This window comes from Pseudorasbora parva, chromosome 2 (genome assembly GCF_024679245.1).
Source record: "Pseudorasbora parva isolate DD20220531a chromosome 2, ASM2467924v1, whole genome shotgun sequence".
Classification (NCBI taxonomy): Eukaryota; Metazoa; Chordata; class Actinopteri; order Cypriniformes; family Gobionidae; genus Pseudorasbora; species Pseudorasbora parva.
The window spans coordinates 8,694,632-8,710,445 of NC_090173.1; the positions used below are offsets into that span (position 1 = coordinate 8,694,632).

Sequence of the window (15,814 nt, forward strand, 5' to 3'; positions counted from 1 at the left end):
TTATTTTATTTCAGCTAGTTGCTAAGGCAACTTTTCTTAATTGAATTTACTTTAAGTTGAAGAACTAAATTAATTTAGATAATGGAGTTATTATTAATATGGAAATATGATGAACTAAAAATAATAAACTAAAACTACCAGTGGGTGGAGGTAAATGACAAAAATAAATATGGATGGATGGATAAATATATAGATGGATGGATGATAGATAGATAGATGGAGGATGGATAGATAGATGAATGGATGATAGATGGATATATAGATGGATGGACGGACAGATAGATTGACATATAGATGGATGGATGGATGATAAATAGATGGATATACACAGTGGGTATGGAAAGTATTCAGACCCCTTTACATTTTTCACTGTTATATTGCAGCCATTTGCTAAAATAATTTAAGTTCATTTTTTCTCATTAATGTACACACAGCACCCCATATTGACAGAAAAACACAGAATTGTTTTTACAGATTTATTAAAAATAAAAAACTGAAATATCACATAGTCCTAAGTATTCAGAGCCTTTACTGTGACACTCATATTTAACTCAGGTGCTGTCCATTTCTTCTAATCCTCCTTGAGATGGCTCTACACCTTCATCTGAGTTCAGCTGTGTTTGATTATACTGATTGGACTTGATTAGGAAAGCCACACACCTGTCTATACAAGACCTTACAGCTCACAGTGCAAGGCAGAGCAAATGAGAATCATGAGGTCAAAGGAACTACCGTAAGAGCTCAGAGACAGAATTGTGGTAAGCCACAGATCTGGCCAAGGGTACAAAAAACAGCACTTAAGGTTCCTAAGAGCACAGTGGCCTCCATAATCCTTAAATGAAGATGTTTGGGACGACCAGAACCCTTCCTAGAGCTGGCCGTCCGGGCAAACTGAGCTATCGGGAGAGAAGAGCCTTGGTGAGAGAGGTAAAGAAGAACCCAAAGATCACTGTGGCTGAGCTCCACAGATGGGAGAAAGTTGTAGAAAGTCAACCATCACTGCAGCCCTTCACCAGTCGGGGCTTTACGGCAGAGTGGCCCAACGGAAGCCTCTCCTCAGTGCAAGACACATGAAAGTTTGCTAAAAAAAACAGCTGAAGGACTCCAAGACGGTGAGAAATAAGATTCTCTGGTCTGATGAGAATATAAAACTTTTTGGCCTTAATTCGAAGCGGTATGTGTGGAGAAAATTATCACCGGTCCAATACAGTCCCAACAGTGAAGCATGGTGGTGGCAGCATCATGCTGTGGGGGTGTTTTTCAGCTGCAGGGACAGGACGACTGGTTGCAATCGAGTGAAAGATTAATGTCTCCAAGTACAGGGATATCCTGGACGAAAACCTTCTCCAGAGTGCTCAAGACCTCAGACTGGGCCGAAGGTTTCCCAAAAAGGTTTTCTCATGGCTGTATTAGATCAAAAGGGTGCTTCTACTGAATCCTGTGCAAAGGGTCTGAATACTTAGGTCCATGTGATATATTATTTGTATTTTTTTTAATAAATCTGCAAAAGATATCGACAATTCTGTATTTTTCTGTCAATAAATAAGGGGTGCTGTGTGTACATTAATGAGAAAATAAAATGAACTTAAATGATTTTAGCAAACGGTTCTGAATACTTTCCGTACCCACTGTAGATGGATTATTATGCATTTAATGACTGAAGAACACTGAGGTTAAGGCTGAGGTGTGTGTGTGTCTGTGTTCAGTGGGTCTGTGTTGTGGATCCTCAGACGTACCTGCACTTTCTTGAGCTGCTTGAGTGCCTCGTCGCGGTTCTTGTTGGCCTGGTCGATGGCGGCCTCCAGCTCCTTCAGGTCCAGCTCCATCTTCTTACGCGCTGCCATGGCCACCGTACGCTGCTTACGCTCGTCCTCCAGCTCCAGCTCCATCTCTCGCACCTAAACACACACACACTTTATAAGACAGGTATGTCTATGTGAGACGCTCTCCACACACTCGGTGGTGTTTGCGCACCTGTTTGACCAGCTGCCTCTTCTTCTCCTCTCCCAGCTCGTCTCGGCCCTGCAGGTCTCGCTCGTACTGAGCCTTCATGGCCTGCATGTTGACCTCCAGCCTCAGCTTGGCATCCTCAGTGGCCTGCAGCTCGTCCTCCAGCTCCTCCAGCTGCGTCTTCATCTCCTCCAGCTGCTGCTCCATCGAGCGCTTCGACTTCTCCAGATCGTGCACCTGAGGGAGAGAGAGAGGGAGAGAGCGAGAGACATAGACAGAGAGAGAGAGAGAGAGATTAAATTTTCCATTTTAACTTAGAAAAATGTACACCATTTTTTAAAACATTACAAACCTAATATACAAAACACCTACTGACGCACACAAGAAAATGACCAATTAAAAACCATATTTCCAAACTCATTCATTGTCACTAACGCCTCTCTCACACTCCACCTTATTTTTAAATAAAGTACATTATCAGTTTGTTTGTAACATGCAAACTCAATAGCAACCCTAAACTCTACCAGTGATTTAAAAGAGACGATAAATCAACATCTTGAGCAGCATTTTTACACTGATGTGTTTTCAGGATCGCTAAATAAAATCAAAATGAAGTGAGTTTTTACTTAAAACAGGCAAAATGATCTGCCAATGGGGTGAGATAAATAATCAGAAACAAGATTATTTATATAAAAAATATCTTATGTCGTTTTACTTGTCTAGTAAATGCATCTTGATTTAAGAATTGTAAGATATTTAGACTGGAAACAAGACACACACTAAATAAGAAGAGCATTTTTTGAGGTTGTGTTTGCAGCGTCTGTGTTGGCTCTTACGCTCTTGCCCACGTCGTCCTTAGAGGACACGAGGTCCTCCATCTCGGCCCGGAGCAGTTTGTTGGTGCGGTCGAGCTCCTCCTTCAGGTCGGTGAGGGCCTCCAGCTCTCGGCCCAGCGCCAGCACGCGGGTCTCCTTCTCTCGGGCCTCGGCCTCGGCGCGGTCGCGCTCCTCTGCGTAGCGGCTAGAGATCAACTTCTCCTCGGCCAGCATCTGAAAAACACCAGCAGGTCAATGACAGCGAACTGAAGCCGCTGCTACTTCCATTAGGACTGCACGATTAATCGTACTTTAATCGTGATAACGATATCGGCTTCTCTCGATTGATTTCAAATAATCGTCATGATACTGTGTTTTTTCTTTGGGGTTTGCGTTATCTTTCATCTAGCAGACATGCTTGCGGTTGCCAGAGGCAAAGAGCCACTTTTTTTCATTGTTTGGTTGTTCCTGAAACTTATAGTCAGGTCCGACTTATAAATCAAATTTAATTCATACTGACTGACAAGAATAAACATTTAGCTACGTCTAGAGCCACAAGAGGGCGCTCTAAGCTGCTTCTGTAGCCTATCCCTGAAAAAAATATCGGAAAACAGGAAAAAAACTGTTCACTGAAATATTAACTTAAAGACAAGAACTGAGAAAGACTGAACACAAACAAAATGCCCCTCCATTAGGGCTGCGTGATTAATCGTATTTTAATCGCGATAACGATATCGGCTTCTCTCGATTTAATTCAAATAATCGTCAAGATATTGGCTCGCTCGTTTTTGATCCTCAAAACGTGTTTTTTCTTTGGGGGTTGCGTTATCTTGCATTGGTCACGAGCCTCCACTAGCAGTCGTGCTTGTGGTTGCCAGATGCGAAGAGCTTACCGTATTTTCCGGACTATAAGTCGCACTTTTTTTCATAGTTTGGCTGGTCCTGCGAATTATAGTCAGGTGCGACTTATACATCAAATTTAACTCATACAGACTGACATGAATAGACATTTAGCTACGACTACAGCCGCGAGAGGGCGCTCTAAGCTGCTCCTGTAGCCTACCCCTGAAAAAAATTACGGAAAACAGGAAAAAAGAAAAATATTAACTTAAAGACAACAACTGAGAAAGATTGAACACAAACAAAATTTGCGTGATTCTCTCGATTGATTTCAAATAATCGTCACAATATTGGCCCACTCGTTATTAATCATTAAAGCGTGTTTTTTCTGTGGGATTTGCGTTATCTTGCGTTGATAACAAGCCTCAACTAGCAGTCATGCGTGTGGTTGCCAGATGCAAATAGCTTAAATCCCCCAAATAGAGCTTTCACCCCTTAAAAGGATATACTTTCATCGCGGTGTTTTCCTTAATCAGTGCAATCTGGCAACCCTCTGCACGCGCTCCTCTAAATGCAGGAGTGCTGATGAGCTGAAAACAAACACGTGCCCTGGAGTTTAGCGATCTCCACAGCGAAATCCTGCTTCAATGAGTGTCATACAGTCAGTTTTTGTTTCTTCACAAACCACTTGTGCTATTTGAGTGACTAAATCTGCCCGAATCAAACCTTCAGCAATGAATTTCAACAAATGCAACACGGATCTCTGCCTTCTAGGTTGCGAATGTGCATTTATTCTGAAAACTGACGATTCAATCGGGACAATTGTAATGCAACAGTATGGTTTATTGTCATGTTTACGGAGTTTGCTCTTTTAATATCACTGTCTTAGTACATTAAGCAACATTAAGCATTTTAAACTGCCCCTAGCCAGAGACAATAATTGTGATTATTAGTTTATCCGTTATCGTGCATGCTCGTCTGATTTCTTACCTGGTCGAACTTCTTCTGCTTCTTCTCCAGGTTGGAGACGATCTGTCTGAGATGGTCCTGGTCCACCAGCATGTCGTCCAGCTCCTGCTGCAGGCGAGTCTTGGTCTTGTCCAGTTTGTCGAAAGCGGCGTTCCTCTCGTCCAGACGCAGAGTCACGGCCTCCAGGTCACGCTGCACTCGCTTCTTCGCCTCCTCAGTGCTCTCCAGAGAGCCGGCCTCCAGCTCCATCTTCTTCTTCATGTCCACCAGCTGCAGGACAACACACACACGAAGAAGTGTGTTCAGAAGAGTACTCATCATTTTTCTACAGCATCTCACTCTCTCGACTGAACAGCCACAAGTTAAGATTGTCCACAAATGTAACCTAGTTATTTCTAAAATTATATGATTTAATACATTATAATTGAACTATTAAAATAATAGGAAAATACAATAACATACACTACACAGTATAGACTTAAAAGAATGCCAATTTGTTTTTGTATTCATTTATTTAAGGCCATATTCACAATATAATTTTCAATGAAATACCACAATACTGTGTTCATTAGAGAAGGATAAAGCCACTTTGATTCAGACCATTAATGAATCATTCAGACCACTTTGTGAACAGAAGAGACTGAAAAAAACTAATCTACAAGTCAAATTATATAGTGAAAATTTGGTATTTACAATATACACTCACCTAAAGGATTATTAGGAACAACACACTAATACTGTGTTTGACCCCTTTCACCTTCAGAACTGCCTTAATTCTACGTGGCATTGATTCAACAAGGTGCTGAAAGCATTCTTTAGAAATGTTGGCCCATATTGATAGGAGAGCATCTTGCAGTTGATGGAGATTTGTGGGATGCACATCCAGGGCACGAAGCTCCCGTTCCACCACATCCCAAAGATGCTCTATTGGGTTGAGATCTGGGGACTGTGGCGGCCATTTTAGTACAGTGAACTCATTGTCGTGTTCAAGAAACCAATTTGAAATGATTCAAGCTTTATGACATGGTGCATTATCCTGCTGGAAGTAGCCATCAGACGATGGGTACATGGTGGTCATAAAGGGATGGACATGGTCAGAAACAATGCTCAGGTAGGCTGCGGCATTTAAACGATGCCCAATTGGCACTAAGGGGCCTAAAGTGTGCAAAGAAAACATCCCCCACACCATTACACCACCACCACCAGTCTGCACAGGGGTAACAAGGCATGATGGATCCATGTTCTCATTCTGTTTACGCCAAATTCTGACTCTACCATCTGAATGTCTCAACAGAAATCGAGACTCATCAAACCAGACAACATTTTTCCAGTCTTTTTGGTGAGCTCCTGCAAATTGTAGCCTCTTTTTCTTATTTGTAGTGGAGATGAGTGGTACCCGGTGGGGTCTTCTGCTGTTGTAGCCCATCCGCCTCAAGGTTGTGTGTGTTGTGGCTTCACAAATGCTTTGCTGCATACCTCGGTTGTAACGAGTGGTTATTTCAGTCAAAGTTGCTCTTCTTTCAGCTTGAATCAGTCGGCCCATTCTCCTCTGACCTCGAGCATCAACAAGGCATTTTCTCCCACAGGACTGCCGCATACTGGATGTTTTTCCCTTTTCACACCATTCTTTGTAAACCCTAGAAATGGTTGTGTGTGGAAATCCCAGTAACTGAGCTGATTGTGAAATACTCAGACCGGCCCGTCTGAGACCAACAACCATGCCACGGTCAGAATGGCTTAAATCCCCTTTCTTTCCCATTCTGCCATTCAGTTTGGAGTTCAGGAGATTGTCTTGACCAGGACCACACCCCTAAATACACTGAAGCAACTGCCCTGTGATTGGTTGATTAGATAACTGCAATAATGAGAAATTGAACAGGTGTTCCTAATAATCCTAATAATGTTGAGTTCTGCTCTAAAATAGTTCCTCAAAACTATCGCAAACATTACCAAAACAAACTTCTGTCTCTTGTGTGGCGTAAACGAGTGGAATTCACTAATGTTTTAACATTTGAGTCGGTTCTTTTCAGTGAACTTGTGAATGACTCATTAATGAATTAATATTTTGATTCATGAATTTTTCTGAATCAAAATATATTTGTATACATTATTTTAAATTCAGTAGGCACAAGTGAGCAGATGTGTGGTGGAAAGGTGGTCTCCGTGTGTGTGTGTGTGTACCTGTGCCTGCATGGTGTGCAGCTGCTTCTCCAGGTTCCTCTTGGCTCCCTCCTCCTCCTCCAGCTGCTCCTTCAGGCTGTTCTGCTCGTCCTCCAGCTGCCTAAGGCGCGTGTTCAGCGAGAGCTTCTGCCGCGTCTCCTCCTGCAGCACTTCCTGCACGGACACAATCAGGAGAGTCAGACGCTCACTCTCACGCTCACTCTCACGCTCACTCTCCCGCTCACTCTCACTCTCTCTCTCACTCTCACGCTCACTCTCACGCTCACGCTCACTCTCACGCTCACTCTCACGCTCACTCTCACGCTCACTCTCACGCTCACTCTCACTCTCACGCTCACTCTCACGCTCACTCTCACGCTCACTCTCACGCTCACTCTCACGCTCACTCTCACGCTCACTCTCACGCTCACTCTCACGCTCACTCTCACGCTCACTCTCACTCTCACGCTCACTCTCACGCTCACTCTCACGCTCACTCTCACGCTCACGCTCACGCTCACTCTCACGCTCACTCTCACGCTCACTCTCACGCTCACTCTCACGCTCACTCTCACGCTCACTCTCACTCTCAGACACACGCTCAGACACACGCTCAGACACACCCTCACGCTCACGCTCACGCTCACTCTCACGCTCACTCTCACGCTCACTCTCACGCTCACTCTCACGCTCACTCTCACGCTCACTCTCACGCTCACTCTCACGCTCACTCTCACGCTCACTCTCACGCTCACTCTCACGCTCACTCTCACTCTCACGCTCACTCTCACGCTCACTCTCACGCTCACTCTCACGCTCACTCTCACGCTCACTCTCACTCTCAGACACACGCTCAGACACACGCTCACTCTCACGCTCACTCTCACGCTCACTCTCACGCTCACTCTCACGCTCACTCTCACGCTCACTCTCACGCTCACTCTCACGCTCACTCTCACGCTCACTCTCACGCTCACTCTCACGCTCACTCTCACGCTCACTCTCACGCTCACTCTCACGCTCACTCTCACGCTCACTCTCACGCTCACTCTCACGCTCACTCTCACGCTCACGCTCACTCTCACTCTCACGCTCACTCTCACTCTCACGCTCACTCTCACGCTCACTCTCACGCTCACTCTCACGCTCACTCTCACGACTCCCTCATGTCTACCTGCACGTCCTGCAGCTGTGACTCCACAGCGGAGTAGTCTTTCGTGGCTTTGATGGACTTGCCCTCGACTTCACTCAGCAGGCCATTGACATTATCCAGCTCCACCTGAAGAGGAAACACAACCGGTCATCAACGCCTCAATACTGAAGGGAATGGGCATTACTGAGACGCTTAAACGGGTTAAAAACGACTCTTCAGATCAAAATAAAACACTTCATAAAGAGTCAATATTTGATGTCATGTGACCATTAACTGATCACGAACATGAGAATGTGTTGTTAAATTATGGAAATATTAACTTATCAAGGGTTCATACAGAAAATATTTCACGGGTGATAAAATTATGGAAGCCCATTTCTGCTACCAAAAATTGTGCTTTGGTAAAAGCGCAACTATAACATACTAAGTAGAAGTTATGACATAAAAAATCATAATAATTACATGATATGTAATAATTATAACATATCAAGCTGAAATTATGACATCCAAAGTCAAAATAAACATTTTTAAATTATGACAAATTCGAAATTATGACAAAAAAAATGTAATTACTGCATCATATTTTGAAATGAATAGTTGAAATTTAGACAAAAATAAATTATGATCAAAATTTTATAATGGCCATAATACTTAATTTATACATATATTAATACATAATACATAATACGTAATTTTGTCATAATTATGATTTTTTTAATGTCATAATTTCAACGTTTAATGTCAATTTAAATAAATAAATAATGACATTAAAAGTTAAAAAATTATGACATTAAAATCAAAATTGACCATTAAAAAATTTTTAATTTCAAATTTGTCAATATTTGTTGTCATTTTGATTTTTAATGCAATAAATTAAAATTGTCGTCGTAATTTCGAATTTGTCAATTTTTTTGACATTTAAAGTTGAAATTGATACATTCAAAATCAAAATTGACAAAAAAAATTAATTATGACAAAAGTTTAAATTAATGCATCCAAAATTACGACAAATTACAAACTACGTTGAAATTCAAAATCGAAATTACAATTAAAAAGTGAACTATGACATTCAAAATTACGACAAAAAATTGACACTCAGAGTTTAAATTGTCATTTAAAATCGAAATAAAGACAAAAAAAATCTAAAATGTAAATATATTTTAAAATGACGACAAATTATGACATCCAAAGTCGCAATTATTACAGAAAAAGTTAATTATGACATAAAAGTAAAAAATAATGAGATAAACGGCGATTGTTGGCTCGCACACTCCTGTGCTCAAACAAATTCACAATTACATCTTGAAAAGGCCAAATTATGTCAAAAACAAGTTTATGAAAGTCTTACTTTTGGCTTTTTATCTCATAATTTTGACATTTTTTGTCCGAATTCCGCCGTTTTATGTCTCTGGCGATATACCAAAGCATGATTTGTTTCTCTTGTGTGGCAGAAAGGCTTCCTTACAGCAGTTTGGGAATCACTGAAATATATTTACTGTATTTGTATTCATTCGGTGCGTCTCTTGTGATTGCGTTGATTTAAAACGTTCACTAGAAATGAAAAACGTCTTCAGCATCCCGGTGTGATTTGAACATTTGAAGGGTTGTGGAGTGGAATGTGTTGCGGCTGCGCACCTGCATCTTGGCGACCTTCTCGGCCAGTTCGAGGCGCTGGCGTTCGCTCTCGGCGTGTTTGACCTGCAGCTCCTGCACCTGCGCCTCGGCCTTCTTCCGGCGGTGCTCCGACTCGCCCTTACCCTGCATCAGCGTCTGCAGCTCGATCTGCAGCTCGTTCCTCTCAGACTCCAGCGCCTGCTTCGTCTTCTCCACCGACACCTTGTTCTGTTCACAGAGGAGGAGAGTGAGTGTGTGTGTGTGTGGGCATGTTTTTGTGACACGAGGACACAAATGTGTATAATGCCATGGGTCTGACACAGGTATTACAGGAGAGGGTGAAATATGAGGACATTACCCATGTCCCCACTTTACAAAAGGCTTATAAATCACACAGGAGGAGTTTTTATGAGAAAGAAAAAAATGCAGAATGTTTCCTGTGATGGGTAGGTTTAGGGGCTGTGTGTGTGTGTGTGTGTGTGCGCGCTTCATCTTACCCGCTTGACCTGCTCCAGCTGCTCGTTGAGCTCATCGAAGGCCTGGCCATGTTTCTGCCTCATCTCCGCTACCAGCTGCTCGTGAACTTTAGCCTCATCCTCCAGAGCCTTCTTCAGATGAGCCACTTCGGTTTCACGCTTCGTCCTGCAGGACACACACACACACACACACACACACCGGATGAACATCAGCGGAAATACTGAGACAATGATGAAGGTTCCTTAAAACTTTAGAAACAACTAAGAAAATAATATAAGCTTTGCACTTTAAACGTGGACTTTACATTCACTCTGCTGGTCAATCAGTTTGAATACACTCAATTATTGTTTTCATATTATTTTTAATTACTTAAAACTATACTTAGAAGATTATAATTAGACTTAATAAAAAAATAATCTCTAATAAAAAATAAAATTACTATGATATTTTAAGTGTAATAATAAAGATGGAAAATTGTACTGTTAAATAAATTAATATCTAATGAAACAAATATATAATTATAGAATAAATAATAATAATAATAATAATAATAATAATAATAATAATAAATTGAAGTTATAATTTTTCAAATTACTTTAATTTTAAAAATGGAGAACTTCATGCAATTGGACTGTTAAGCTACAATTACTTAATATCTAGTAAAATCGATAAATAGTAATGTTTAATAGTAATATAATTAATATAAAAAATAAAATTAATTGCAATGAAATTGTTCTGTTAAAAGTGAATATCTAATTAAAAAAATTTAAATATTTAATTTAAAAATACAATTATTATTTTCATATTATTTAACTTGCAATGAAAAATACAAATGAAATACTCTAATAATAATAATATTAAAATATTTTTATAAAATAAAATGAACATGTTCATATTATTATTATTTTAACTAACTATAAAAATGAAAAATTGTAATGCAATTGTACAGTTAAATAATTGATTTCTAATAAAATAAAATATAATTAAATTATTTTCATATCATTAACTGACTTGTAATTGGACAGTAGCAAATTTTTTAAATTTAATAAAACAATTTTGCAATTATTATACGCTATAATAGTAAAAATACTAATATTTATTTATGTATTTTTTCCACTTTCACATGTAAAACCGTTCAAGCTTATCACTTTGACAGCAGAGCGTTAAGTGTCTGAGTGACTACACAGAGGCTGAATCCTGTGTGTGTGTGTGTGTGTGTGTGTGTGCGAGTGCGAGTGTGACTGTGTCTGATCACACTCGTGACTCTCTCTGTGTCTGATCACGCTTGACTCTCTCTGTGTCTGATCACGCGTGACTCTCTCTGTGTCTGATCACACGTGTATATTGGTACAGTAATACGGAGTTTGAGCTCCCTCCAAAGATTCTCTACTGGGTTTAGGTCTGGAGACTGGCTAGGCCACACCCCCACAGCATGATGCTGCCACCCCCATGCTTCACAGTAGGGATGGTGTTCTTGGGATGGTACTCATCATTCTTCTTCCTCCAAACACGTTTAGTGGAATTATGAGAAAAAGTTATATTTTGGTCTCATCTGACCACATGACTTTCTCCCATGACTCCTCTGGATCATCCAAATGGTCATTGGCAAACTTAAGACGGGCCTGGACATGTGCTGGTTTAAGCAGGGGGACCTTCCGTACCATTCATGATTTCAAACCATGATCTCTTAGTGTATTACCAACAGGAACCTTGGAAACCTTGGTGGTCCCAGCTTTTTTCAGGTCATTGACCAGCTCCTCCCGTGTAGTTCTGGGCTGATTTCTCACCTTTCTTAGGATCATTGAGACCCCACGAGGTGAGATCTTGCACGGAGCCCCAGTCCGAGGGAGATTGACAGTCATGTTTAGCTTCTTCCAGTTTCTAATGATTGCTCCGTTCACCAAGCTGTTTGGCAATTTCCCCGTAGCCCTTTCCAGCCTTGTGGAGGTGTACAATTTTGTCTCTAGTGTCTTTGGACAGCTCTTTGGTCTTGGCCATGTTAGTAGTTGGATTCTTACTGATTGTATGGGGTGGACAGGTGTCTTTTTTACAGCTAACGGCCTCAAACAGGTGCCTCTAATTTAGGATAATAAATGAAGTGGAGGTGGACATTTTAAAGGCAGACTAACAGGTCTTTGCAACTACGACCACAATTTCAGACCCCTCCATGATTTCCAACTGGGAGAACTTGCAAAATAGCAGAGTGTTCAAATACTTATTTTCCTCACTGCGTGTGTGTGTGTGTGTGTGTGTGTGTGTGTGTGTGTGTGTGTGTGTGTGTGTCAGTGTACCTGAGCTCCTTCTGCACAGCCATGGAGTCTTGTATGCATGCGTGTGTGTGTACCTGAGCTCCTGCTGCGCGGCCGTGGAGTCGAGTGTGTCCTCCAGCTCAGTCTTCAGGGCCTCCAGCTCCTCCCCCAGGTCTCTGCGGTGCTTCTCCGCTTTGGCGCGGGCGGCTCGCTCCAGCTCCAGGTCCTCCTGCAGCTCACTCAGCTGAGCCTCCAGCTCGCGGATCTTCTTCTGGGCCAGATTCTTCTGAGCCGCCTCCTCCTCGATCCTGGAGGGAAACCACAGTCAGCCACATGCTCTGACCTTACACTCAGAGTGTGATTGTCTCCTGTAGGTCATCTGCCACACACACACACACACACACCTGGCCAGCGCCTCCTGCAGCTCCTCCTCCTTCTTGGCGAGCTGTGCTCTGAGTTCTGCGATCTGAGCCTGCAGCTCTGCGATCTGATCCGTCAGCTCCGTGGAGTCACCCTCCAGCTTCCTGCGGTTCTTCTCCAGCTCCTGGCGCTGCTTCTCCTCACGCCGCAGACGGTCTGACACACACAAACACACACACAGAGCGGACTCATTTAACCAGCAAAAGTTCTGAGTAAAGCCTGTCAATCCTTGACACCATCTATTTTGACAAATTAACTTTATACTTTATTTTACACGACTTGTACGTTAAGGACTTTATACATTATGCTACATTTATACACGCGTCACATAATGCGGGATCTGCACTCACCCTCCAGGTCTGTGATCATGGCCTCGTGTTTGTTCTTCAGCTTCTGCAGGCTCTTGGACTTCTCCTCCTCCTCGGCCAGGTTTGTGGTGAACTCTGAGATTCGCTCCTCCAGAAGCTTCTTCTCCTGCGGGAGCAGAAACACACACCAACAGTGAGGAAAACCATCAGCGCTTAAACACAACATCCAGGACCGGTGTGTGTGTGTGTGAGGGCGGACCTTGGTCAGCTTGTTGTTGTGGTCATCCAGGATCATCACGTCATCCTCGATTTTCTTGAGTTTGGCCTCCATCGTGACCTTCTCCAGCTGCAGCTTCTGTCGGGCGGCTTCCTCCTCGTCCAGCTGCTGCTCCAGATCCTGCAGGACGGAAACACACACATTCCTCATTAAACCAATCGCAGAGACACACACCTGAGCCCGATCCTGAGAGTCCAACGCTCTTTACCGCGATGTTCTGCTGCATCTTCTTCTTCTCCATCTGCAGATGATTGGCTCGCTCCTCCTCTTCCTCCACGCGGGCCTCCAGGTCGTGCAGGATCTCCTCCAGCTCCTGTTTTTTGGCCACCAGGCGGTTCCTCATCTCGTCGGCCTCGGCGCACAGATCCATCTCCGCCTGCAGCTGCTCCTGAAGCGCCATCTTCTCCGCACTCAGCTGGAGAAACAACCACAGCGCTCACTTTCCCACTGGAACCGCCACATGATTATATCATACACACTAACTAGAGCTGCACGATTAATCATGCTGGATCGTGAACACAAAGTATCAGTGTTTGTCTTACTAATATCCATGTTATCACCGAAGTACTGGGATTAAAGTTTAAGGTTTGGATATAAACACTGATGTCTACAGTAGCGTAGACATATCATAATCAGAGGGAATCACCTTTTGAAAGTAACTAAGAGAGATTTGTTCAAAAACACTGATTCATCCAGTAATGAAACAAGTGAAGTCTTTATGAGAGAGTCATTGAATCATTCATTCAAGAGATTTGTTCAAAAACACTGATTCATCCAGTAATGAAACAAGTGAAGTCTTTATGAGTGAGTCATTGAATCATTCACTCAAGAGGTTTGTTCAAAAACGCTGATTCATTCAGTAACGAAACAAGTGAAGTCTTTATGAGTGAGTCATTGAATCATTCACTCAAGAGATTTGTTCAAAAACACTGATTCATCCAGTAATGAAACAAGTGAAGTCTTTGAGCGAGTCATTGAATCATTCACTCAAGAGGTTTGTTCAAAAACGCTGATTCATCCAGTAATGAAACAAGTGAAGTCTTTATGAGTGAGTCATTGAATCATTCACTCAAGAGATTTGTTCAAAAACACTGATTCATCCAGTAATGAAACAAGTGAAGTCTTTATGAGTGAGTCATTGAATCATTCATTCAAGAGATTTGTTCAAAAACACTGATTCATCCAGTAATGAAACAAGTGAAGTCTTTATGAGTGAGTCATTGAATCATTCACTCAAGAGATTTGTTCAAAAACGCTGATTCATCCAGTAATGAAACAAGTGAAGTCTTTATGAGTGAGTCATTGAATCATTCATTCAAGAGCTTTGTTCAAAAACACTGATTCATTCAGTAACGAAACAAGTGAAGTCTTTATGAGCGAGTCATTGAATCATTCATTCAAGAGATTTGTTCAAAAACACTGATTCATTCAGTAATGAAACAAGTGAAGTCTTTATGAGCGAGTCATTGAATCATTCATTCAAGAGATTTGTTCAAAAACACTGATTCATTCAGTAATGAAACAAGTGAAGTCTTTATGAGTGAATCATTGAATCATTCAAGAGATTTGTTTAAAAACGCTGATTCATTTAGTAACGAAACAAGTGAAGTCTTTATGAGTGAGTCATTGAATCATTCATTCAAGAGGTTTGTTCAAAAACACTGATTCATTCAGTAACGAAACAAGTGAAGTCTTTATGAGTGAGTCATTGAATCATTCATTCAAGAGATTTGTTCAAAAACACTGATTCATCCAGTAATGAAACAAGTGAAGTCTTTATGAGTGAGTCATTGAATCATTCATTCAAGAGATTTGTTCAAAAACACTGATTCATCCAGTAATGAAACAAGTGAAGTCTTTATGAGTGAGTCATTGAATCATTCACTCAAGAGATTTGTTCAAAAACACTGATTCATCCAGTAACGAAACAAGTGAAGTCTTTATAAGTGAATCATTGAATCATTCACTAAAGAGATTAAAAACATTTTTCTGAATCAATAGACATTTTTAAATAGACTGCAGCAATTAAAATGGTCAGAACCTCTAGTAAATGGCGTGTTATTTTGTGTAGTATAATTAATTTTAAAGATGTATATGAATAGCATGCTCCCCACCTGCTTCTGCTTGACCTCCATCTCCTGCAGCTGCTGCTCGGCGAACTGCTGCTTCTCCCGAACCTTGTGGAGCTCCTCGTCTTTGGCCTGCATCTCCTCCTCCTGCCGGCTCACCTGCAGCAGCGGCTTCACCTGAAGCACACACACACACAGGTGGCATCAGTACAGAACACACATCAGGCACATCTGAACATCCGTGTGTGTGAGTGTGTGTTCATTAACCTTGGTGAAGAGTCTCCACCACTGCCAGTTCCTGAGCTTGAGGTAGGCGGCGCAGTTCCTCTGGATCACTCTCATGGCCGTCAGCTGCTGCTGCCTCTTAGCGAACGCCCTGCGTCACACACACACACACACACACACACACACACGCACAAATCAGTATAAGTGCCTCCGACGAGCGATCACTAATCAGCCAATCCTCTGGTCTATATATATAGATCTATATGTGTGTGGTGTCGCGGCGCTCAC

At 42.0% G+C, this 15,814-nt stretch overlaps 1 protein-coding gene across 4 annotated transcripts in view; it reads right to left on the reverse strand.

Annotated features, from left to right (window-relative positions):
• Positions 1-15,814, reverse strand: part of LOC137091422 (myosin-9-like) — a 75,832-nt gene that overhangs the window by 7,458 nt on the left and 52,560 nt on the right. For all 4 annotated transcript variants that reach the window (XM_067455847.1, XM_067455828.1, XM_067455856.1 and 1 more), the window contains 15 exons: positions 15,569-15,677; positions 15,347-15,478; positions 13,441-13,647; positions 13,215-13,352; positions 12,998-13,121; positions 12,632-12,803; positions 12,323-12,535; positions 9,999-10,143; positions 9,523-9,729; positions 7,909-8,013; positions 6,756-6,908; positions 4,596-4,844; positions 2,787-2,999; positions 1,975-2,187; positions 1,737-1,898 (listed from right to left, as the gene is read on the reverse strand). In XM_067455847.1, the coding sequence (XP_067311948.1) occupies positions 1,737-1,898; positions 1,975-2,187; positions 2,787-2,999; positions 4,596-4,844; positions 6,756-6,908; positions 7,909-8,013; positions 9,523-9,729; positions 9,999-10,143; positions 12,323-12,535; positions 12,632-12,803; positions 12,998-13,121; positions 13,215-13,352; positions 13,441-13,647; positions 15,347-15,478; positions 15,569-15,677 (2,542 nt within the window). The remainder of the gene's footprint in view (positions 1-1,736; positions 1,899-1,974; positions 2,188-2,786; positions 3,000-4,595; positions 4,845-6,755; positions 6,909-7,908; positions 8,014-9,522; positions 9,730-9,998; positions 10,144-12,322; positions 12,536-12,631; positions 12,804-12,997; positions 13,122-13,214; positions 13,353-13,440; positions 13,648-15,346; positions 15,479-15,568; positions 15,678-15,814) is intronic.